This window comes from Lycium barbarum, chromosome 9 (assembly GCF_019175385.1).
Source record: "Lycium barbarum isolate Lr01 chromosome 9, ASM1917538v2, whole genome shotgun sequence".
NCBI lineage: Eukaryota > Viridiplantae > Streptophyta > Magnoliopsida > Solanales > Solanaceae > Lycium > Lycium barbarum.
In genome coordinates, this window is record NC_083345.1 from 53419295 (window position 1) to 53445193 (window position 25899).

Here is a 25899-nt window from a genome sequence, read left to right on the forward strand (position 1 = left end):
GTATCTCGAAGGCAGTGTCGAAAAGAAGATAGTTGCTGATAATAAGCCATTTACTGAAGCTGAGTCACACTTCGTCGATGCAAAGTTCTATTTGAAGAACTACATGGTGAGAGAAGTAAAGGTCGATGACATCGCAACGACCAAGAGTGATAAGATCGCAACTGAAAGAGCTGATGAGACTATTGGAAAAGTTGAAGTTGGTGCTGAGGTGCCGCACTCCAGTCCGAATAAAGGGAACACCGTGTCTTTGAAGAAGAAGAAGAAGACAACTCCCGTGCTCTGCTATGTTCCAAAGTTAAAGAAAAAGGAAGGTCAACCATCTGAAGCTCAAGAAAATATGCTAGGGGAGCTAACTCTTCCCATGAGACGAATTGATGCGATAAATTTGTCCTCAAAGTTACTTGGAGACTTCGTGGCTCAGAATCCGCCACAAAATATGGCACTCCCTACAAAACGTACAAATGAAGGCTTTGATCCAAATGCTTACAAGTTATTTGTCAAGGCTGGGTACAACCCCAACGAGCCGTCAAAGTTGGGGAAACTTCCATCAGGAGCTAGCATGATGCAATCACGTGAAGGTTTGGGATACAAACAACCTCCGTCAGTTCGCATATCCATAAGAAGGGCAAGTACCAACTACATCACTGTGGAAGATGAGTCTATTGCTTCCAACAAAAGGCCTTCAGTGTTTGATCGTCTTGGAAAGTAGGCCACAAAAGCTTCTGTATTTGAGAGATTAGGGCCGTTAAAACTGAAGAAGAAAAGGAAGAACAAGTTCCACAGAGATTATCAAAGCGTGAAAACGCTTGCTTTGCCTGGAACCCAGAGGGATATATAAAGTTTGATTCCTTCTAGAATGAGACGACAAACAAAGCTTGTGGTTTCATGCGGGGAGGTGCTAAAAGCAAAGTCTCACATTGTGGTGTATACGAAGGAGCGTGACGAAGATGAGGAGAGTGTAGGTTCTTCATATCATATTACTGCACAAAGTGATCAAGATACTTCATTTCAGATGGAGGTTGCCGAGAAGTTGGAGGACATCTCCTCGTGTTACCACATATCTTTCAATGATGGAGATCCTCGAAAGGATGAAGATGCCCGAGATGCTCCTCCAGAAATTGAAGAAGGGGTGAAGACCACAATAGACTCTTCGAAAGAAGTTAATCTTGGTACTGATGAAGACCCAAGGCCCACCTACCTAAGTGCTTTTCTAACAGGTGATAAAGAAGACACTTACATGGAAATACTCAAAGAATATAGGGATGTTTTTTATTGGAGTTATAAAGAGATGCCTGGATTAGATCCCAAAGTAGAAGTCCATCATCTGGCGGTCAAGAATGGTGCCCGTCCTGTTAAGCAGGCCCAAAGGCATTTCAGACCAGATTTGGTTCCTTCAATCGAAAATGAAGTCAACAAACTCATTGAAGCTGGCTTTATTCGTGAAGTTAAATATCCTACATGGATTTCGAGTATCGTTCCCGTGAAAAAGAAGACTGGCCAAATTCGAGTTTGTGTTGACTTCAGGGATCTTAACAGCGCATGCCCTAAAGATGATTTCCCGCTTCCCATCCCAGAATTGATGATTGATGCTACGACTGGTTACGAGGCGATGTCTTTCATGGACGGTTCATCCGGCTATAACCAAATTCGCATGGCACCAAAAGATGAAGAGCTTACAGCATTTCGTACACCTAAGGATATTTATTGTTACAAAGTGATGCCTTTCGGTTTGAAAAATGCTGGTGCCACATATCAAAGGGTTGTGCAGAATATCTTTGATGATTTGCTCCACAAAAATGTTGAATGTTATGTGGATGACTTGGTGGTAAAATCAAGAAAGAGGAGCGACCACTTGCAAGACCTGAGAATGGTGTTCGAGCGACTTCGGAGATATCAACTTCGAATGAATCCATTGAAATGTGCCTTTGGAGTTACTTCTGGAAAATTCCTTGGTTTCATTGTTCGACATCGAGGAATCGAAATTGATCAAGCCAAAGTTGATGCGATTTTGAAAATGCCGGAGCCTCGAAATATTCATGAGTTAAAAAGTCTGCAAGGGAAGCTAGCTTACATTAGGAGATTCATTTCAAATTTAGCTGGAAGGTGCCAACCATTCAGTCGTCTCATGAAGAAGGGCGCCGCTTTTAAGTGGGACGAAGCATGTATTAATGCCTTCGAGAATATCAAGTCATATTTGATGAAGCCTCAAGTTTTAGTAGCCCTTGTACCTGGAAAACCATTGATACTATACATTTCAGCACAAGAAAGGTCGGTTGGAGCGTTATTGGCCCAAGAGAATAGTGAAGGGAAACAAAATTCTCTTTACTACTTAAGCAGAATGATGACACCAAATGAGCTGAATTACACGCCAATTGAAAAGTGGTGTTTGGCTTTAGTCTTCTCGATTCAAAAGTTGAAGCACTACTTTCAAGCTCATAGTGTTCATCTTATTTCCAGGGCAAATCCCATTAAGTTTGTGATGTTAAAACCAGTCCTCAGTGATTGACTAGCAAGGTGGTACTTCCAGTTTCAACAATTTGAGATCACATATATCCCTTAAAAGGCTGTAAAAGGACAGGCATTGGCGGACTTTTTGGCGGATCACCCGATACCTGATGATTGGGAGCTAACCGATGAACTTCTTGATGAAGATGCAATGGTCGTTGAAATTCAACCTCCGTGGAAAATGTACTTTGATGGTGCTTCATAACGTGATGGAGCTGGTGCTGGTGTGGTGTTTGTTACTCCGCAAGGAGAAGTTCTATCATACTCCTTTACTTTGACATAATGTTGCTCCAACAATGTCGCTGAATACCAAGCACTAATACTTGGACTTGAAATGGCAGTTGACATGAAGCAGTTGCAGTTACAAGTGTTTGGTGACTCTCAGTTGGTGATCAATCAACTCCTGGGAAGTTATGAAGTCAGGAAGCCTGAATTACTCCCCTATCATGGTTATGCTCAGAAGTTGATAGGATGGCTTGGTAATGTGACTCTTCAGCACGTTCCAAGGAAGGAAAATAAGAAAGCTGATGCTTTAGCTGCTCTAGCTTCAACACTAACTCTACCAGATCAAACTCAAGTGCCTATCTGCCAAAAATGGGTAGTACCTCCACCAAATGAGGACGAAGGCGCGGAAAGTGAGCCTGAGCATCTCGTAGCTATTTCTGAAGCTGCAAAGGAAGACTGGCGACAACCCATCATTGATTACTTAAGTTATGGGATACTGCCAGAAGACTCAAGAAGAAGAACTGAGATTCGTCGTCGTGCACCTCGATTCCTTGACTACAAGGATACCTTATATAGAAGATCTTTTAAGGGGGTACTCTTGCGATGTTTGGGGGAGGATGAAGCAGTCCAAGCTTTGCAAGAAGCACATTCAGGAGTATGTGGATCACATCAATCTGGACCAAAGCTCCACTTCCACATAAAAAAGATGGGATATTATTGGCCAACGATGGTGAAAGATTACTTTGACTATGCTCGAAGATGCAAGGCTTATCAGTTTCATGCGAATTTTATACATCAGCCGCCCAAAGCATTACACCCAACCGTCGCATCTTGGCCATTTGACGCTTGGGGGTTGGATGTCGTTGGTCCGTTGCCGAAATCTTCTGGTGGACACTTGTACATCTTGGCTGCAACCGATTACTTCTCAAAATGGGCCGAAGCTATCGCTCTTAAAGAAGTGAAGAAGGAGAATGTTGCGAACTTCATCCGAGTAAACATCATCTACCGCTTCGGCATTCCTCGTTACATAATAACGGACAATGGCAAGCCATTTGATAACAAATTGATGAACAAGATTTGTGATCTCTTCGGCTTCAAGCAGCGTAAATCTTCTATGTATCATGTTGCCGCCAACGGTCTAGCTGAAGCGTTCAATAAGACTTTGTGTAACTTGTTGAAGAAGGTTGTCTCCAAGTCCAAACGAGATTGGCATGAACGAATGGAAGAAGCTTTGTGGGCATATAGGACGACTTACCGCACACCAACGCAAGCAACCCCATACTCGCCTGCTTATGAAGTTGAAGCAGTCCTACCACTTGAGCGCCAAATACCTTCTTTATGACTTGCTATTCAAGAAGGGCTCACCGAAGAGGAAAATGCTCGGTTGCGTCTTGCAGAGTTAGAAGCACTTGATGAGAAAAGGTTGGAGGCTCAACAAAATCTTGAATGTTATCAAGCCCGTCTATCTCGTGCCTTCAACAAGAAGGTTCGCTTGAGGTCCTTCCAAGTGGGAGATCAAGTCCTTGCAGTAAGAAGACCCATCATCGTTTCCCATAAATCTGGGGGCAAATTCACCTCAAAATGGGATGGATCATATGTCATACAAGAAGCATATTCAAGTGGCGCTTACAAGCTTGTTGATGCGGATGGCCTGAGGATCGGTCCTATCAACGCAAGGTTTTTGAAGAAGTACTATCCTTAAAGTAAGATAGCGCTCCTTAAGGCACGAGCATAAACTGCATGTAACTCCTGGCCCGCAAGAGTATAAACTGTACACGGCCTAAGAAAATGTCCGCTAGGTTGAAAATCTCGCAAGAGGCGGCCTAGGCAAAAGTTAGGACACAAAAAAAAAATGTCCGCTAGGTTGAAAACCCCGCAAGGAGCAGCCTAGGCAAAAGTTAGGACAAAAAAAAAAACTCATTTTTCTGAACTACGGTATGACTTGATCCTCTTCACCGAGGTACGTAGGCGCTTAGAGTTTTATTCTAAGTTCAGTCGCATGAGTAAAAAAAAAAAACGCATCCCCCTATGCGTTGTTCAAAATGAAGTTCGCCTGACCAGGCGCATGGAGATCGTACATACAAGCATCCCTTTGCTTCAATTTGGACTTTCACTAAATATCATTAGTCCAACGAAGGCAAATCTCCATGACAAATGGGTTTCTCCAATGGAATGACTGTAATCTCTTAGCAAGTGGTTAAATCAAGGAGTTAAAGTCTGCAAAACCATTGGTCTCCAAATTGAAGGCCTCAAATTCGGCAACTCTTTGAGTTGAAGTCCAAAGCCATCGCAACTGCAAGGCGAGGCCTTCAAATATGTTAGTCTTCAAGCTAAAGTTTTAAATTCACCATCTCTGCAAGTTGAAGTCTTAGAATCCAGCAAGCCTTCAAGTTCAATCCTTCAAATCCGTCAAGTTTTCAAGTTGGAATAAAAAATCTAAGGTGGATTTCCCAAATTTATCTGGGATGATCCAGAGGGTTTCCAACTTTGATTTTTGGATACATATTAGATTAGTAAGTCTAGTTTCCTGAGAATTTAGCGGCTCATAATTTTGATGTTCCTACATCGAGATATGAATTTTCTCGACGAAATTGCGCAAATCTGAAACTAGCGACCTTTTAGCATGTATTGTCAACTTCTTGAATTTATCTGGAACTATTCAGATTTATGAGTCTAGTTTCTTGGGAATTTTGCGGCTCGTGATTTCAACGCCCCTACGTCGAGATATGAATTTTTTGGCGAGACTGCTCGAATCTGAGAAATATTGGCGTTTCAGCATGTAGAGCCAAATTCTTGGATTTATCTGAGATGATCTATATGTTTGTTGACATTGATTTTTGGACACATGCTAGATTTATGAATCTAGTTTCTTGGGAATTTTGCGGCTCGTGATTTCAATGCCCCTACGTCGAGATATGAATTTTTTGGCTAGACTGCTCGAATCTGAGAAATATTAGCGTTTCAGCATGTAGAGCCAAATTCTTGGATTTATCTGGGATGATCTATATGTTTGTTGACTTTGATTTTTGGACACATGCTAGATTTATGAGTCTAGTTTCTTGGGAATTTTATGGCTCGTGATTTCAACGGCCTAACGTCGAGATATGAATTTTTTGGCGAGACTGCTCGAATCTGAGAAATATTGGCATTTTAGCATGTAGAGCCAAATTCTTGAATTTATCTGGGATGATCTATATGTTTGTTGACTTTGATTTTTGGATACATGATAGATTCCTAAGTCTAGTTTCTTGAGAATTTTGCTGCTCATGGTTTCAACGCTTCTACATCGAGATATGAATTTTTTTTGGCGAAACTGCGTGAATCTGAAACTATCGGCGTTTCAGCATGTAAAGCCGCCCGCAAGAACTTCGAGACATGAACAACAACATTTAAGATAAAGCAAAGCCCAATACAATAGCAATGTGCAATGAAACAAGTAAATGGTCCTTGATGTTTAAGCACAAAAGAGATATCAATGTGAACTGCAGTATAAACCAAAACGCAAGAAACTTTTATTACTATCGAGAACATCAACTAATTAAAGGCAGGAAAATAAAAGGAGAGCAAGAAAAAAAAATGTTCCTATAGACTAATCTAAACACAATTTATAATTGATTAAGTCTTGGCGCATCGCTTCTAGACGCTCCTTCTTCTGCTCCAAATCAATCAAGTCGTCAACATTCGATAAGTCTACGTCAAAGCATGCATCGAACTCATTGCTAGCAGTCGAGGCTCCTAATTTGGCTTCTTCAACTTCTTTCTCGGTGACTTCTAAGAGGGCTTCTAAATCTCTTTTTTTTTCGCAGCTTCTCTATCTTCTCCTTCACCTTATCTAGGGATTGATGGATAGAGGATACTTCTACAACTGTTTCATATTCTTTGAGCATGGCATTTGAAAAACGCTCTCCAGCTGCTATAAACGACTCTTTTCTTGCAGCTTCCACATCCTTATCATGTAGAGTTAATCGTGCCTGGTCATATGAAGCAGCAAACTCAAAGAAGGAGTTCAATAATTTTGTCAAAGGTGAAACATCCACATCCTTGCCATCCATCTCTTCGAGGATCACTCGGATCTCATCTTCAAGGGACGAAGCGCAGTCTACATCACTTCTGGAGAGCTTACCTTGAATCACATCCCAAAGAGTAGAGATAAACTTCTTTAGATGGTCTAGGACAACCTTCTTTCCTTCGAACACGGACACCGAAGTTGCTGGACGCTTGTGTATATCAGAACTCAATCTTTCTCTAACTTCATCACGAGGAAGGGAAGTTGAGTCTTTTCCTACTCTGGCTGTAAAAGGTGGTTGCATTAAGTCCGGACCAGATATAGACTCAGTACTATCTTGTGACCCTTCTCATTGCAATACTCTGAGACCACTTGACTGCACAAGAAAGACGAATAATTAGTAAAGGTCACTGAGGTATACCTGATAACCTAAAAGTTTATTTTATCATACCTCTTTAATAGGAGCTGTCATAGTCGTCGAAGGGCTACCAATGTTGTCAGAGATTTCAACCACAGGAGTTTTAGTATCTTCCAAGCTGCTTGGACGTGCTTTCACTCTCTTAAAGTTACGATCTCCATTGCTACTCTCGCTCCTTTCTTGGGATAGTCTTTTGGAAGAATAGACGACTTGAGCAGGGCACTCTTCTCCTAAAACATTTGATGGCAATTGAGCTTCCTTTCCTTGGTGCTGCCCAGACAACTTAGCATTTGAAGCACAAGGGATGTTAGTATTGGGGACTTCATTTGCACATACTTCATCTGATTCTTTCAAGAGTGCGGTAGCAATTGGCCCAACAATATTCATTAAAGTCTGCAGGTGTTTGTCAAGGAAATCCCCGTGCGTCTTCTTCCACCAGGTCTAGTAGTCAGCTGAAGAGAGTTTCTTTACATTGGAAGTGATTGAAGGAAAAATTGCTCGTGACATAGATCGATCCATTGTGCAAATCCTCCAAAACATGAGCCCTTCCTCTAAAGATACATCGCAGACATCATTCCCCAAAATACCAGGCTTGTTTTGATAAAACCCAAATTGACGACTGAAGCGATGTGGACTATATGGCTCAATGATGAATGAATTATTGCACCTCAGAGGGAGATAGTTAAAACGGATATTCTTAAAATAAATTGACTCCAGCTCTGGCGCTCTACCACCATTTACATAATAGTAAGGGTGAGAATTATTTAGCATGGTTGATGTCCAAATCGCGCTTTCCTCAATATGAATGCGTCTTCTCGCGTCACTTTTGTCAAAATACTTTGCACCACCTTCCCCTGAGTAGGCCACCTTCTTGGGAATAGATGGTCCATGGGTAAGTGGATAATGAGTTTTAAAATAATGGGCAAGCCAGCCATAAACATAATGAATAGGAAAGCAAACTTTAATTTGATCAAGTTGCGAGGAAGATGAAATCTTATTCAAGCCATTGTAGATACTTGCCAAAACTGGAATAGCAAGGCCGACCTTCCGTCCACTCGCCATCATGCTTGCCATCTTGAAAGTCCCTGGACGAATGAAATCACCTTTCTTATTTGGGAAGACGAAAGTGCACAACCAACAGGACAAGAAAGCTGCCAAATATGTATCGTCTCTTTTGTCATACGTCACCCCAAGCTTGGAAAATACCGCGTCTTCCGTGATTGACCATGTTGTCGTATCGGGTAAAGTCCCAGTAGGATTATGTGTCGATTTGAGACGAGCAGATTTCTTTTCCTTCCTTGGTGAAGCAGGTTCATACCTTATAGGTTTCTTGCACCAAAATTTTATCCACTTGCTCAATGAGACTGCTTGGTCGACACCTCGGAGATGATGGAAGGCTGCGAACAAATATTCACAAGCTCGAGAAACATATCTTGTTCTTCTTCGGTCTAATCCGATAAGTTCCTTGGCCTCAGGAACCACTTCTTCATAAAGAGAACCCCAAATAGGTAAGCCTCCAAGAACATGTAAGGCCCAAAGGGAAATGGATAATTCGCCAACAGATGTAAGGAGTGTATTCGTCTTGGGCACCAAGCTTCACAAAATGCTTGCAGAATATCTGAATTGCGATCGTAAGTAAAAAGTGAAGCATAAACCGCATCATAAATCTGAGCCATACCCAAGATTTCTTGACTCTTCCCAAGTATATCTTCAGCCCATTCCCAATACCCTGGAATGTGACGATACTCTCCCTCAATCGTTACAGTGTCTCCCCAGCGTATCTCTCCTTGAATTATACGACGAGCTAAGCACGGTAGCGCGGACGCAATGTTGGCATGATGATGGTTTGGTGCTTGGAGTGACCACATCTTGGATGATCGATTAGAATTTTGGGTTTTCTCCGACGTCTAATATGCCATATGAAGCGGATTCCTCAAAGAAGGCCACGGACTCGCATATCGCCCAGCTAGTATGGTATGAATCAAGAATCTAGTTTGGTCCGCGCTATCTTCAGTCTCAACTACGAGATACCTTAGTTTGATGGATAGGGAAGTGTAGTGTCTGAAGTAAACCATCTCTTCAAGCTGCAAAGGACAAGAGAAGTTATTAGTAGTAGACTTGGACGTATATCCATAGGTACAAAGACCTTGACAAATGAACTCCCTAAATTCTTAAGGCGGGGACGAGTATCCATCCCTTTGCGCCGTAAGATTACCTTACCATTCTTAGGGCGGGGACGAGTGTCCATCCCTTTACCTTACCGTTCTTAGGTTGGGGACGAGTATCCATCCCTGTGCGCCGTAAGATTACCTTACCGTTCTTAGGGCGGGGACGAGTAACCATCCCTCTGCGCCGTAAGATTACCTTACCGTTCTTAGAGCGGGGACTAGTATCCACCCCTTTGCGCCTCAAAACTATCTTTTTCATGCATGGGTCCTTCCCTTGAACGAGAACTCATCATTGTCGTTTGAAAAAAAAAAAAAAAAAAGATGACAAAACGAAGCGCGAACCCGACGAAAAAAAATTACCTTGCACTTTGCTGCTTGCAAGTCGGACTCGAGCTTCTATTAAAGAGAGCAAAAAAGAAAAAAAATTTGGTTCTCTACGAATGAGAAGGACGTAGCTATTTATAGAGGTAATATGGAGGCTTGAGTTCCCTAATCCCATGCAAATTTGGAGAAAAGAATTCACAAGAATTTTAGTAGGATAAGGAGAGGCCACCGCCTCAACAATTCCACGACAAAACGCAGTAGTCGGCTCCTTCTTCAACTCAAATTGTGACTTAAATCCACTGTGGGGATCATTATGTTGATCCACGTGGATCTGCCAATCTACATACCATATATATCATTTTCATCTCTTAAGTCTTAAGTTGTTATGTGATAAATGTTAATTAGCTTGCTGTTTGTTTCAACGAATGGACAATGGAATACATCATGTATTAAAGAGGATCCTAAAGGAAAGACTTGGTTTGTTCAATGAAAGGAGAAAGTTCGCTGTGATATATAAAATTATCAAGGACGATAAATTAATGGTTCTCTTACGTGTTGCCATTAATACTTCAACCCTTGTTAAAGTTTTAACCATTACATCCTCGCAAGTCTTGAAGTAGGGGGCATTTGTGGACAACAGAATTTTATTGAATTTAAATCCGCAAGAAATTTGGATTATGTTAAATTCAAGATATATTAGTCCAAATAAATATTATGGATTAATATAATTGAATTAATTATTTAAGTCCAATAAATATGGATTTGATTAATAATCCAATTTTTATGGGCTAGTCCATTAATTTGGGTTATAAATAATGAGCTCACTTTGCTAAGCCCAAGATGTCATCTTCCTAGAGGCCCAAATTGGTGCCACATGTCAAATGACGTGGCACGCCAAGTCAAGAGAGAAAGCCAATAGGACCATGCCACGTGTCAAAATGATGCAGCATGCCTAGTCAAATCAAAGGCCAATGAAGATGCGCCACATGTACAAGTGACATGTTCCGGCCAATCAAATATCGACATGTCAGCTTAAATCTGATTGGTCGAAAGAAGTCTGTCCTTATCACAACTCCTCCATCCTACAATTATAAAGAGGGGTCTCATAATTCAGAAAAGGGGACAGAAGTTCTAACAAGAAGCAAGAGAGAGCTCGTGGATCTAACGCTGCAAATTTCTCTACAAGCTAAAAGCATTCAAGCATTCAAATATTTCTCTAGAAGTTCTAGAGATCAAGACGCAGATTCAAGATCAAGCTCAAAAGCCCTTGAATTCAGTCCAAGTCAAAATTAAATCCATCAAGTTCAAGATCAAGCTAAAAAGCCCTTGGATTTATTGTTGAAAAGACGAATCAGAGGAATCATAGAGATTGTAACACTCATATTCTGAAATCAAATACAAAGATTGTTGCGATATTTTCCTGTCTTGATTATTATTTTCCCGACGCGAATTTTATTGTCTATAGTATGTAAAGGAAGAAAAAGAAGAAAACAATCTAGAAGTAAGTTCAATGCCATTTTGGTTAGGAAGGAATCTTAAAATATTTAAAGGCAAAAAAGAAAATATACTTTTCCTTAAACATAGGTCTATTCTTTTGCTATATTTTTGGTGTAGGCAATCCCTTATAAATGATGAAAATGCTCTGCTAGACACTCTTAGCCTCCTACACAGTTCTTTAGCACTTTCTTAGTGCTTTTGTTCATCAAAATACCTTACCATTACACAACATACTCAGTTTAATCCCACAAGTGGGGTATGGGGAGGGTAGAGTGTACGCAGACCTTACCCCTACCTTGTGAGGTAGAGAGGCAGTTTCCGATAGACCCTCGGCTCAAGAAAAAGCAATTCAAAGCAGCTTGAAAAAAGAAATAATGGAAGTGAAGAAGCCATGGCAAAATACTATAGAAAACATGACAAAGCATTCTGAAAAAATGAACAGTAACTTCAACAAAACTGCATGATAAGCAAAGTACAAGAAACAAACAAATAGTAACAGAAATCTGGTGTACAAGAAACTACAGGAGAATACCTTACCATTATAACGGAAAAAAAAATAAAATTCTAAGCTTCTCTTTGTTGCGGGATATGCAGCTCTATCATAAAGAATATTTCTTTCATGATAGTAATATCATGTTTCTTTGGTAATATTTCTTGTGATTGTGAAATATACAGTAACTGGTGCTTGCTCTTATTAAAAATGTAGCCATTTGGCATTCGTTACAGTTTTTTTTTTGGTTGAGAAAATCTCAACCTTCTAGCGAATATATTGCCTCTATCTCATTGATGCATGCTTAATTTACCACAGATTGGATCAAACATAATTTCTCTCTTTTGATCAGTGGCACTTCTTTCATTGTTCTTTGAATCAGGATCCTAAGTTTCAGCCAGAAATGTCAAGTACCTATCAACCTGTGAAGTGCAATATTGATTGTACCTGTGACAATGAGAGGGAGCAATGTATATATGAAAGGCAATATGCTGAGATGAGCTCTAGTAGTGGAGTGCTCGGAGAGGACATTGTGTCCTTCGGGAACCAAAGTGAGCTGGCACCCCAGCGAGCTGTTTTTGGATGTGAAAATCTGGAAACTGGTGATCTTTACAGCCAACATGCTGATGGTATAATGGGCTTAGGTCGAGGGGATCTAAGTATAGTGGATCAACTTGTCGAGAAACATGTGATTAGTGATTCCTTCTCCTTATGTTATGGCGGAATGGATTTCGGTGGTGGTGCAATGGTTCTTGGAGGAATAAAACCTCCTTCTGAGATGGTTTTTACCCATTCAGATCCTGTACGCAGGTATGTATTGGATGTAATAATTGTTTTAAAGACAGGGGAATTTAGGTGTTATAACAAATACACTCGATAAATCTTATGCATTTACTCTAGTTTCGGATGGCAAACAGTCCATATTACAATATTGAACTGAAGGGGATACATGTTGCTGGGAAGCCATTGAATCTTAATCCACAGATTTTTGATGGAAAACATGGGACTGTGCTTGATAGTGGTACCACATACGCTTACCTTCCAGAAGCTGCATTTGTGGCCTTCAAGAGTGCTGTATGTTTTCTAATTACGTGCTATTATATCTATTATTTTCATGATGCACTCTGCCGGAGACAAGTAATCGTGAAATATAGCATGCTTATGGCTAGAAGAGTGGGCTGAAGTAATTAAATCTGTGAAAGAGGAATTTCATTTGAATGAAGTGTTTGTCTTTAATGCCTTTTTGATTGCAGATGTCCTTTTTTAAGGTCACCTTTGCTTGAGTACGATTTACACCATTGATTGGTGGAACAAACAACCATTGGTGTAAATAAAGTAGTCAGCATAGTTAGAGAATACCTGTTAATACGCGGGATTTGAACTAAAGCCTCTTAGTTAACTCAAGTATAAGGCTAAGGCTTCAATGCGTATCCAGGTGTTTTGTGATCCTATACATCAGACACTCATTTAACCATTTAATTTTTCTTGTGGTGCAGCATCTTGTAGCGCTTAATTTATGTTTTTAACTACTTAGTGTAGTTGGTTTTTCCTGTAACATGCAATTTTTTCTACCAATTACAATTAGCTCGCTAAAAAGAACTTTTGAAAACCTTTCTTTAACATATAGTTGAAAGTTTCTGAAAATCTTTGATTATTTTAGTTTCTCATCATTCATTATTAGATTTGTTACTTTGTGTAAATGTAAGAAGTGGATTGATGGATTGTGGATCACTAATAATGTGCTACCAGTGGGTGGTGGATGCTTTGTCCAATGTTGTAATTAAGACAATTTTTTTCTTCCTTAAATGAACTTCTGAAAATTTATTATAGGTCATGAAAGAAATTCCTTCCCTAAGAGAGATCGAAGGGCCTGACCCAAACTATAAAGATATATGCTTTTCTGGTGCTGGAAGGTAATAAATTACTACGGGAATGTTATGTCATTCTTTTCTTTTGTTTTTGGTGTCACAAGTTGTATTGTCTTGTTTATTTCAGTGACATCTCACAACTTTCAAAATCATTTCCACCTGTCGACATGGTATTTAGCAATGGAAAGAAACTATCTCTCACTCCTGAAAACTACTTATTCAAGGTAGGCATCTTAATCCACTTGGTTCTTTTCTTATGACCTTGCCTTTAGAATTTGTGTCTCCTTTTGGCTTCATCTCTCCTCGTCGCTCCAATTGTTTTGATAAGTGGCTGTAACTCCATTTGCGTTGTGTTTTTCTAGATTGACTATTTTTTCCCCTTTTCTTAATTGTATCGTAAATGCTATAACTTTATGATTGTAGCACTCAAAGGTGCGCGGGGCTTACTGCTTTGGAATTTTCCAGAATGGAAAGGACCCAACTACTCTTCTTGGAGGTATGTAATTTTTTTTTTTTAATAAGGATAGATATCCTTAGCATCTTGGAAAAGTTCATCCACCAAAATCTTCTTAGTTATATAATCTTTAACATGCATTCTTTTTGCTTATATTTCACCAGGAATTGTTGTCCGTAACACTCTTGTAACCTATGATCGTGAAAATGAAAGGATTGGTTTTTGGAAAACTAATTGTTCTGAGTTATGGGATAGACTTAATGTATCTCCCTCATCTCTACCTCCACCACCGCCCTTGAGCATGGACAACACAAACTCCACTGCAAATATGACTCCAGCACTGGCACCTAGTGTACCTTCGGAGTATTATGCAGCTGGTATGAAGAAACTATTCTCCAAACTAGTATCTTTTGTCACCGTTAGTATGCAAATGCCATGTTTTATGCAGTTCTGCAGTTCCACTACGGTGATTCGGATATTTTCCCCCTAAATTTTGAATCCAGTAGTGTTTCTGATCTATTTATAGTGAAAATGGAGAATCAAACTTAGAATTGTACCATGTTGGTGTTTTTCTATGCTGCCTTAGATTAGGTCATGTTTCAAGATCTCATATGCTCCCTTTAGTTTTGGTCCATGAATGTTTTTTCTTTGTTTACAAATGTCAGTTTTCGAAATGACATTTGAGCATGAGTTTTTGGACCCAAAGAAACATTATCTATTGACGGAGATTACAGTTTCATACTTTCATGAAGTACAACAGTTACTCCATGATAACATGTGATACGTTATGCAACAATCTCAAATTCCCTCTCAATTGAGAATTCCTTGTTATTTGTCAAGAGCTTTGTTCATTTACTATTTTGGGGTAGACAGGAAATTGCATAGATGGTTAGATTTTTGGTGGGGTAACTCATACTGCAACATTTTTGTAAGTCAACACCATCTGACTTATTACAGAATGGAAAAAAGAAAGGTGATTGTAAGTGTAGCAATTGAGAGTCATAATTATGTTCGATCTCAAGCCAAATAACTGGTATCACTTCACAAATGACATGTGTGAGAGTTTGCACTCTTAAGACCTTAAAGGTTGGAATTAAGAATTTTTGTACTTTCTTGGTGCAAAATTTCCTCCTGCATAGCTGAAGCGTTTATGAAATTAAGTTCTTATTGATATGATGGGAAGAACCGCAGATACAAGCTATGCAAAAAATAAAGAATTCTAGTCAGAAACATAATTATCTACAAAGGGTATTCAGTCATCAATACTGATCAGCATTCTGCATGTGCTAAAAGAATGTACTAAAGAAAAAAAAGGTTCCACTAATTTTACAAAAATAATTTTGGACTTCTTGGAATGCTCTCTTACTTCCATATCATCTACAAAGTGCGAAGATAGCTGTTTCCATGATGTCCTTCACCACCTTTCTTTTGATCTTTATCCCATGTTAAATAAATCTCTGATGATTCCTTGTAGGGAAAATACATAAATTTCCCCTTAACTTGTCCCAAAAACTCACTTTAGCAATTTAATTTTGCGGGTAATTTTTTACCCCCCACAACTTTCAAGTGAATTTAATACCTACTTAAAAGTACAGAACCAGGTGTTCTACACGCACCTCCACGTGTCAAAAACTCATTTTTTATATTTTCTAAAATTCTTTTTTCCTTTGCACCCACCCCAACCTTCATCCTTCCCTACAACCCAAAAGTTGAAGGACAAACTTTCCGGCAGCAAATTGGAGGAGGAAAATGGGGAGGACGAGAGTTAATTATAGCCCAATTCCATAATTTCTTCCTTTTTTTTTCCAAGATTCCTCAAACCCAGTTGTTGATTACATCAAATAGAGTGACCCATCTACAAAATTCATATTCAATTTTATACAAAACAGATGGGTTACCACTTACCCCTTGCACTGTGCACCCGAACTTTCATGGTGAGAGAGTTTATTTGTTTAACACAGATGTTAAATGGTACTCCTAAGCCCTAACAGGAAGTAAGCCATCAATAACAAAATAAAATAAACAAAAAAATTAAATCAAGTACTCGTACAAGCAAATGACGCCGTCATCGATTAGCTGCCAGAATAATGGCATGCCGGAGGTAATTTGCAGGTTTGGGGAAATGAAAGAAGAGAAAGAAAGAGAATGGGAAAAAGGGAAAAGGAAAAATCAGAAAAGAAAATTAAAGAAAAGGTCCCACTAAGTAAATGTAATTAATTCAATATCTCCAATAAGAAAATGCCATGTGTATCACTTAACTCGATTTTTACTTTATTTCCTCTGTCACGCGCCTATGGGAGGGTAGAACCACTTTCTTTGCCACATCATCTCTTAAGAGGGTACTAATTTCACTGCGAATAAGAATAAGGGGGTAAAAAAATATCCATAAAGTTAAAGTGCGTAACTAAGTTTTTGGGATAACTTTAGGGGGGGAATTATGTATTTTCTCTTCCTTGTATTATCAATTCAGTTCCAAACACATGTTCCATGCCACTCACCAGTTATATGCCATCTATTAGTGAAGCAACCAGTGGTTAATGTCATCTCCTTCCTGTTTGCACGTTGCACAAACTAATGTGGATTTTGCTTTTTCTTATGTTGTTAACCTTAAAAATAGCTCTCCATACTGCTTTCCGAACAAAAAAGACATACCTTGGACCCCTCAGAATGTTATGCTAGTTTATTACCTCAAGATAAGATGATACTCCCTCCGGATCACAAAAAGTGTCCACTTAGCCATTTGCATTTCCCTTAAGAAAATACAAAGTCCTAGAAAAAAATGGTAATTTGACTAAACTGATCCTAATTAAATAGGTATTGGGATTTGATCACATAGCACTTAATAGGGGCAAATCTGAAAAAAAAAAGATTAATTCTTTCTTGATTTGATAAGTGGACACTCTTTTTGACCCAAGAAAAAAAGACTAAGTGGACATTTTTTGATCCGGAGGGAGTAATATGTTTACCAATACCCTTTAAAATTTTAAAAATACATAATTTTGGGGAGGAAGGTCCAAATATGACCCTGTACTAATTGAAATCACTCAATTTTACCCTACTTTGGTCCATTCATAGCCCCGTTGTTAGCAAATCATCTTATATTTTCCCTTGCTTCTAACGGAGCTCCAACGTGAAATGGATGGACTCCAAGTTTAACATACTTCGATTAGGCTGGAGCTTCGTCAAGGGTCCAGGGAGAAGATGACACTTTTTCCTAATGGCAGGATAAGATTAGACCCAAAATATAACGGAGGGTAAAGTTGCTCAATTTAGGATAATAGAGGAGCAAATTTGACGTTTTCCCCTAATTATTGACATAATCTTCTTAATTGGTGTGAATAATGTCTTCTAGTCTAGGACATAATTACGTAGTTTCCTATCCTATTTACATAGTCTTAACAACATAAGTATCCTTATATTGTGATGCCAGTCCCATGATAGGAGAGGGAGGTTGGGCAGCTTATAAGCGGTCTGCAATGCTTCACATTATGAGCTAGCTTTTGGATTTGAAGTTAGACACATTCGTCACAAAGTGGTCTTAGAGCCAACTTCGTCTCATTCATAGCTAGTGATAGTCGAGTCTGGCTGAATGCCAGCGAGAGCGATGCCGGTTCAGATGGGTGAGGGGTGACTCGTGGTCCGACATCGAACATGAGAGGGAGGCCATGGAAACTTATGAGTTACCTACAACCCTTTGCGTCATGTGCTAACTTTTAAGGTTGAAGTTCTGCAACGGTCATAACAATAATCTTAACAAGATAGACGGTTGGATGGTTGCGAGAAGGAAAAATTCGAATAAGTTGGATAACATCAAGGTACATCTCCTCCCAATCAGTTGAATGTGAAATTTCCCTCCTGTCCCTTTTAACTTTTGATCTTGCCCATTTTACGTGATTTTAATTCGGTTCCTTCAGTCTCCAACCATCCCCCACAATAATTGCCTATTTCCTTAAAAACCTTCTGCGACCAAATGCAAAGGAAGCCCCATGATTCTGATCCAAACAGTATCAGCGATCTGATTCATCGGATTGTGCCCATTGTTGGCGACCATCATTCCATTTGAATTTGGGCCTGTTTCCAACTCCATTTTCCTTTTAAGATGTGCTCCACAATTTTCTTTGAAGAGAGCTCAAATATATTATTGCGATTCCCCATCTCATATATGTTAGTTCCCTATACTAATTTCCACATGGTAGAAGCTCATCTTTGTACCTCCGACAGAGTTGGATTCTCAGAAAGATAATCTGGGAACTTCCCCACAAGGCATCTTCCCAACAGATTGTTATCAGAGATTGTAGAGTTCCCAGATGTTGATGCGATTGCCATATGCTTTCACTGTTGCTTCAGAAGTTTCCTTTGGCGTCCATTTATTACGCCTGACAGCCTCTGAAGGGAAATCTGCCTCTATATTCCCGGGAGCAGTTGTAAAAGCATTTTGTACATAATGACCTTGCGATTTTTAATGCTATGTCTCTCCATCCTGTATTGAGTGTCATTTCTGGGAGGAGAATGACCGATCTACGATGCTGATATACCGACCACATCTATTGTAGTTCCTTGATCAGAAAAAGTCCGTGAAGTGGTCACACATCTTCCATCTTTTCACAGAGTTTTCATGCACTTTGGAAGCTTCTTTGAGTACAAAACAGAGCCATTTCATAACTTTCTTGCTATAAGTCGATCTCTCCATTAAATCATGGCCCCGTTCCGCCCATTCAAACCATGTCTCAGCTCTTGTAGCATTCCTAGTAATGCCATATGATTTGAAACGAACAGCATAATGGATTCTGTTGCCCTTCATTAAATGGGTTCTCGCCAGCAAAGTGAAGAGAAGGAGCTTTTATGGAGGAAGGTGATATCGTGAATGGGTCAAGGATGATAAGAAAGGACTTTGGTGAAGGAGAAAGTCTGGAGATGATGGGAAGAAAGTCGGAGAAGTGATTTGGTTGATCAGGGCTAGGGTTTGGTGAGAGAGGAGCCGGAATAAGGCTGTAGTGACTTACCTGGGTATCCGTGTCTGGTATCGTTTCTGTCTCGTAGTTTCTTTTAAAAACTTCTCATCGCATTGTTCATTTTTCTCAATTCATTACATCCTCAAAACACCTCTCTAGCATAGTGCTGGTGAAAGTGAAAAGCACAGACACCAAGGGTCGTTGGGGCTTTAAGTGCAAAATGCAAATTAACTTGCACTTTGGTTGAAGAGGGCGTAGGTGTAAAACTATAAACGTAATGTAACAAAAGTTAACCATAAACGCAAAATAGCAATTATGGGACAAAAGGCAGTTTAATTAAATAACCCCAAGACGATATTTGGTTGAAGTTGAAGGAGTACTTGAAGCTGAAACATGTATTTGGAAGTTGAAGTCATGTTTGGATATAAATTTCACATCTGACCTTTTGTAAGTGTGAATTTCACTAGAAATACTCCAGACAAAATGTTCAACTCCAAATTCCCTATTTCAATTTGAGGTTGAAATGATAGACTAAATAGTTAAACAAATACTGTTTTGCAAATAATTTTTAGTTTGAAATTGTGTCCAAATGCTTACAAAGTATCAATCAAGTTCAAATCAATATAGAGGCACATTTTTAAAATTTTTTCTACTGCAGTAACTATGATACTCATCTATAACATATTGTTGTCTTAATAACTGATACATGCTTTGCCAATATTTATTGTTTAGTGCCTACCATATTAATAAAAGAGTGTGCGGATGTGAGGCATATGCTTTTTAAGACCTTGGTACTTGTACTAAAACCCAACTTTAAGGTTTATGTATGCTTCAAGTGAGCCTTCAATAACACTGTTCCAGCAGAAGAAAATACTCTGCAGCCACTTGTAGCCACCTTCAGAGGCTCTCTCCCTGGCTTCTCCAAGCAGAAGCATTATGACTCATGCTGTGACCCTCCATTTCTTCTCTGCCCATCTAGCTACTATTTAAGGTTTTGCAACTGGTTGATCAAATCTACAACACCAACCATATGAGCCCTCAAATTCTTCTCTCTACTTCTTTGCCAGAAACAGAGAAGATGGTGTCCTCATTTTGAGCATCGTCTTGGCATAACCCTCTTATAATTTGACTCCTTACTATAAATTTGGTAACAGTTTACTAGAGCATAACAAATTTGCATGTACTGGCACTTGTTGCCATCGAATTACACCTTTTTTCTCATATTTAGGAAGGGTCCTGTGCAAGATTCAGTGTACTGAACCAAGTTATTTCCGCTGCAGATACTTTTGATTGTTATCACCTTCATCTTTTATCTGATTTGGCAGGGGAAATCAAAATTGGACTAATATCATTTTATATGTCACTGAGCATCGATTACTCGAAATTGAAGCCCCGTGTTCCAGAACTTGCCCATTTCATTGCGCAAGAGTTGGATGTTAATGTCTCACAGGTAGATTGTTTTAATAATGACAATTTTGCATGACCCTAAATTACTTGCCCAAAGTCTCTCTCTCTTTGCACCCATTTTTAAGTTAGTTTAATGCAGTGTTATCAAAGGCGCGCTTAAGCCCTGAAGCGAGGCTCAAAACATGTTGAGCGCTTCGCCTCGCTTAAAGTGCGCTTCAGTGTCCTCATCAAGGCTTTATGACATACTTTCCCTTGCTAATGAGCATGTCCTGAAAAAGCGACACTAAACAATTGATATTTCACTCTATCGTAATTTTTTTTCAATTTCTTTGCCCATATATTTTTTATTCATGCTTATAATTATTAGTCTTGGACTAAACATATACATTTGTATATATTTTCCACTTGCGCCTTTTTTTCAAAAAGTCCACACTTTATTTCCGCTTTGCGCTTAAAGCCCCAACGGACCTTAGAGGTTTTTTTGCGCTTTTTGCTTTTGATAACACTGGTTTTAATGTACTAGTGTGTTAATTTTGTTCAATGTGATGATGTCACTTATTGGAAGATACCTTGCAGGTTCGCTTAATGAACTTTTCAACAAAAGGAAATGATTCCCTCATTAGATGGGCCATCTTTCCCGCAGAATCTGCAGATTACATGCCAAATGCCACTGCAGTGGTAACTCTGAACTTTAGAATGTGTAAAGACTATATCTTGAATTTAGGAACTCTTGTTTATTCATCATATCTATTTGCAGGAAATTATAAGCCGGTTGGCTGGTAACCGTCTTCATCTTCCTGATACATTTGGAAGCTACAAATTAGTCAAATGGGACATTGAACCCTCACCAAAAAGGTATACAAGCAAAATCCATTCTTTGCATCTTCATAACTATTGCATAGCTATGCTGTATATACTTGTAGCATCAATTCGGTGCATTATTAATGAAATTATACCGATATGTCAAACAATATGCCTTTGAATTCATAATGCAAAACAAATTACCGCATTGGAGTTCAGATGGGAAAAACTTGCATGTATTTCTGATATGTACAACTCGGAATGGTTCATCTTTTCATCTAGTCAAAAAATGCATTTATATATCACATTTCTGAAGTTATGAAACGTGAATTATTCTGCATTGAATGGCACCAGGTCAACTGCTTCCAAGGATAATGATAGGTAGGTGATGATTTTTCTTTTAAACGTATAAATTGTGATTGTTGTGTGATTAATTTATTTAGGAAATCCTCAAAACGTGCTCGGGTTTTTTAATTACTCCACTAGTAAGCATCATTTAAGATAGGTTATGTGCTTGCATGTTCTTTGAGATTCTCTTATACATATTATTGTTATGGGTTCTGTTCTTTAATTGGCCATCTTTTTTAATGTCTGAGTGGAAAAAAATATGGTGCTAAAGGGTGCATTGGTATTATAGCTACTAATTGTCAACATCTGATATTAATGATGTTTTCATATGATATAAAGATCTTGATTTGATATGGTTTCATTGCAACGATGTAGGATACGATGGCAGCAAAGTTACCTGGTTGTGGTGGTAGCACTTTTAGTTGTCTTGATACTAGGATTATCAGCTTCTCTGGGATGGTTAATTTGGAGAGGAAGGCAAGCTCTCCCATATGATCCTGTTGGAAGAGTTGAAACTATGACAGATGAAAAAGAGCTCCAGCCGCTAAATTGAAAGATATTATATTAACCTGAAGTATACATGCATGAAAAGGCACTCCTGACGTGAAAGTGCTGATCTTTTTTTAAAATCCCAGTTACAGGTAAGAAAAATTGTCTAGTTAAAGGAAGGTATACCCAGTTATAGATATAATGTCTCACTGGCATTAGACTGGAGAGAGGAAGACTAAAAGAACTGCTCACGAATTCATGTGTGAATACTGTAAGATATCATGTAATGTGTAAGATGCTATTGCTGCTTCTCACTGGCATTAGACTGGAGAGAGGAAGACAAAGAACTGCTTCATTTTTCTTCTTTTTATTTTCAGTTTGCAGCATGGTATTTACCTTTTTAAGGAGTTCTTTTTAAAAAAATTGGATGAACAATCATTTTACTGTCATGATTTATTAATATCAAGTAATTAATGAAGATAACAACGCAGTTTCTTTTATGCATTCGTAAAATATTCATAGTTACAGCTAAGCATTATAGTATAAGGGAGACAACAACACATTTTTTTTTCCTTCTAAAACAAATTACTTAATAAGTGAAGGGGAAGAGGTAGACAAGGCAATTAAGCAAGCTGCCAGCTTGACTCCCAAAATATAATGTCTTAGATATACCATTTTAAAAGTAGTTTTATCATCCTAACTAGCTGGACTACTATTGATATAGCAAAATGATCTAATTTCTGCTACCCGTTGTTATTTATCTAAAAAGAATGTCAACGTTCTTTTCTAAATCCTAGAAAAGAAAACAATGAAGCATCAGATAGTTAATATTTAGATTGTAATTAAGTATCAGATTGTAATAAGTTAACATTTAGATTGTAATTAACCGCTGAAGCTATAAAAAAACAGTTTCCTGCGGTCCTATTTGAAGAAAAAAAAAAGTTTTGCCCTGCCCTGCCGTGGCCCGTTTACAATTTTCATAAAACAAGCTTTGCCCCTCTTGCCCTGCCCTGCCCCGTTTAAGTGTTGCCCTGCCTTGCCCCGCCCCAATTGTCATCCCTATTAAAAGCGTGATCTACAGAAGAAATAACATGGGGAAACTTTTGAGTGTGTTTGGTATGGAGAAAAACATTTTATGAAAAATATTTTCTAATTTTTTCATGTTTGGTTGGTCAAAATGTCATGGAAAATATTTTCTCTAGGAAAACAAGTTACTTGAAAATGAGGAAAATGGCTTCTTTAATGAAAGTAGGGAAAACAAGTTTTACAAGTAACATTGCAAGTTCATTGTCTCCTCTCCACCCACCTAACACCCCAACCCCTACTCCTCGACCTTCCCACACCCACCACCCCATACACCTCCCCCCCTACACCACCTAAACTACCCCCACCCCACCATCTGACCACCCCCACTACCCACGCCCCACCACTTAACCACCCCCTCCTACCCCTACCCCCACTACCTCCCTCCCCACCCCTATAACCACCTACCCCGAACCCCTAAAGTTAGGCACTTTGTGAAAGTAGTAACTTTAAAAAATAGCAACTTTACAAAAGTAGCTACTTTTTAAAAATATTACTTGTGAAAAGTAGCTACTTTTCAAAAATAGTCACTTGAGAAAATAGTCACTTTGTAAAAGTAGTTGCTAATAGAAAATAGCCACTTTGTGAAAGGAGATACTTTTTAAAAATAGTCACTTTTTGAAAGTAGTCAATTTTCATAAATAGTCATTTTGGGAAAGTAGTTACTTTTAAAAACTAACTACCTTGCAAAAGTAGTCATTTTTTAAAATAGCCTCTTTGTGAAAATACTAAAATAACTATTTTTGCAATGTGTCCTTTCTAAGATAGTGGCCACTTTTGTAAAGTACCCATTTTTTAAAAGCGACACAAAAATGACTAATATTGTAAATTGGCCATTTTTTGAAAAATGACAAAAAAGTTGCTATTTTTGCAAATTTGTATTTTTGGCCGTTTTGCAAGAAATATATTTTTGCAAAAATAGCCATTTTTTGTGTCACTTTAAAAAATGGCTAGTTTACAAACATAGTCACTTTTTGAATTGTCTTTCAAAGTGCAAAGTAGTCATTTTTTGGTTGTCTTGGAAAAAGGTCATTTGCAAAGGTATACACATATTTGGTTATCTTATAAAAATAGCCACTTAGTGAAAGTAGCATCTTTTTCAAAATACGGGGTGGGGGTAGTAGGGAAGGTTGAAATTTTGTGTGTGTGTGTGGGGGGGGGGGGGGGGGGGGGGAGTGAGGTGAGAGGTAGTGAGTTGGGAGGTTGGATGTGCGTGTGGTTCGGGGGCTGGATTGGTATTTCCGTCAAACCAACCACTAGAAAATGTTTTGCATATCCAACCAAACACAAGAAAATAAGTAGGAAAATCACTTGTTTTCCAAGAAAACATTTTCCATCATACCAAACACACCCCTCTCCTTTTCCCGATTAGCCATTGGAAAATAAGTTGAATGGGATGGAACGGCTAAAATCATGATTTAATAAAACAAGACTTTTTTTGCTATAGAACAAAAAAAAAAGTAGAATGCGAAGCGTAGGGATGTTAATGATTTGGTTCGGTTGATTATTCTAAAAAGAGAATATATCATAAATTTTCAGTTAGTTTATTGTATATAATTAAAATTAAGAATCGTCTCAATCATCTCAGTTTCTCTTTGGTTTTTTTAGTTTTTGGTATTTTATTTTAAAGCATCAAACAAAAATACTAATATTACTAGGATTTAGTTGCAGTTTATTATGTCAAAAGTTGTACCTGCCAAAATCATGTCAATACATGCCCAAATTATGCCTATATAGGACCAAATAGTGCTTGAAAGCGATACACCGGAGAACCGACTCACGGTTGCCACTCATCCTTCAAGGAAGCTCAAAAGCGATGCACCGGAAAACCAACTCATAGTGGCACTCATCCTCCTGAATGACAAGACTGCTCGAAAGCGATTTGTTAGGATCCATAACAGCTATTCATCCTCCTGAACAGTTAAGGCCAAACAAATTCAATGTTTATCAATTCATGTCGTTTCATAAGTCGTGACACATTAGCCAAATCGTTCATATTCATGTTCCCATCAATAAGGGTATTTAAAACCATAGTTCGATTTAGAAAATCATGTTAAAAAACCATAAACCAAGTTTCAAGTTCAACAACACATGAGTAGGGTAAATCATATTAAATCATCGTTTAAGTTTCAAGTTCAAGAACCCATGATTATGGTAAATCATGTTCACATTTATATAGTCATATTATAGACTAAAATACGAAGACTCGACGCGTGCTTGTCCTGCATGCGCATTGTGACACCTCGTGGTTGAACGTTGAGCTCCGTAGGCGTCAACCGCCCCTCAATAGGACATTGGGGGTAAGGAAATACGGACGTTGCAAGTTGGGATGGTAGGCTAGGAAAATAGCTTGCGCGAACGCACAGGAAGCCATGGGCTAACTCAGCGCGAACGCGCCACCACAGGGCGCGAACGCGTTGAGCAAATTTCAGGCTCGGGCTAGGGATGCAGATTTTATGATCTGAACATAAGACTATATATATATATATATATATGACATTTGGAGACCGTATAGTGTAAATTAGTTCATACGTTACTTGATGCGAAGCCCTCGTTGCTATAGGCTAAGTGGGGCCCACACATCGGAGTTTTATAAAGGACATATGAAGAGAAATACGAGTAGTACATGGAAAGTTGAGCAAGTCCTAAGAAGGACCCTTAAGCCAAATATGGGCATAAGCCCTCCAAAAGGACGATTTAAGGAAACATTTTCGGATGATCTGACTTGCAGGGGCCAAAACGATATTATAAGTTTGGAATTTGGAAAAACACAAAGAATTAGAGTTGTAGATAATTGAATTATCCTTCCAACCATAGGTCGTGGGCCCTCACACGACATCTGTATTAAGAGTTATGATCTTTTT

General features: G+C 38.8%; 1 protein-coding gene across 1 annotated transcript in view; it reads left to right on the plus strand.

The window, feature by feature from the left end:
- The window catches only part of LOC132608763 (aspartic proteinase 36-like), a 37145-nt gene extending 14823 nt beyond the window's left edge, over positions 1-22322 (plus strand). Inside the window, exons 3-12 of the mRNA XM_060322499.1 lie at positions 12016-12443; positions 12551-12707; positions 13464-13546; positions 13629-13725; positions 13925-13997; positions 14120-14332; positions 20233-20357; positions 20891-20992; positions 21072-21169; positions 21839-22322. Coding sequence (XP_060178482.1) covers positions 12016-12443; positions 12551-12707; positions 13464-13546; positions 13629-13725; positions 13925-13997; positions 14120-14332; positions 20233-20357; positions 20891-20992; positions 21072-21169; positions 21839-22016 — 1554 coding nt within the window. The 3' untranslated portion in view covers positions 22017-22322. The remainder of the gene's footprint in view (positions 1-12015; positions 12444-12550; positions 12708-13463; positions 13547-13628; positions 13726-13924; positions 13998-14119; positions 14333-20232; positions 20358-20890; positions 20993-21071; positions 21170-21838) is intronic.
- The last annotated feature ends 3577 nt before the right edge of the window (positions 22323-25899 follow it).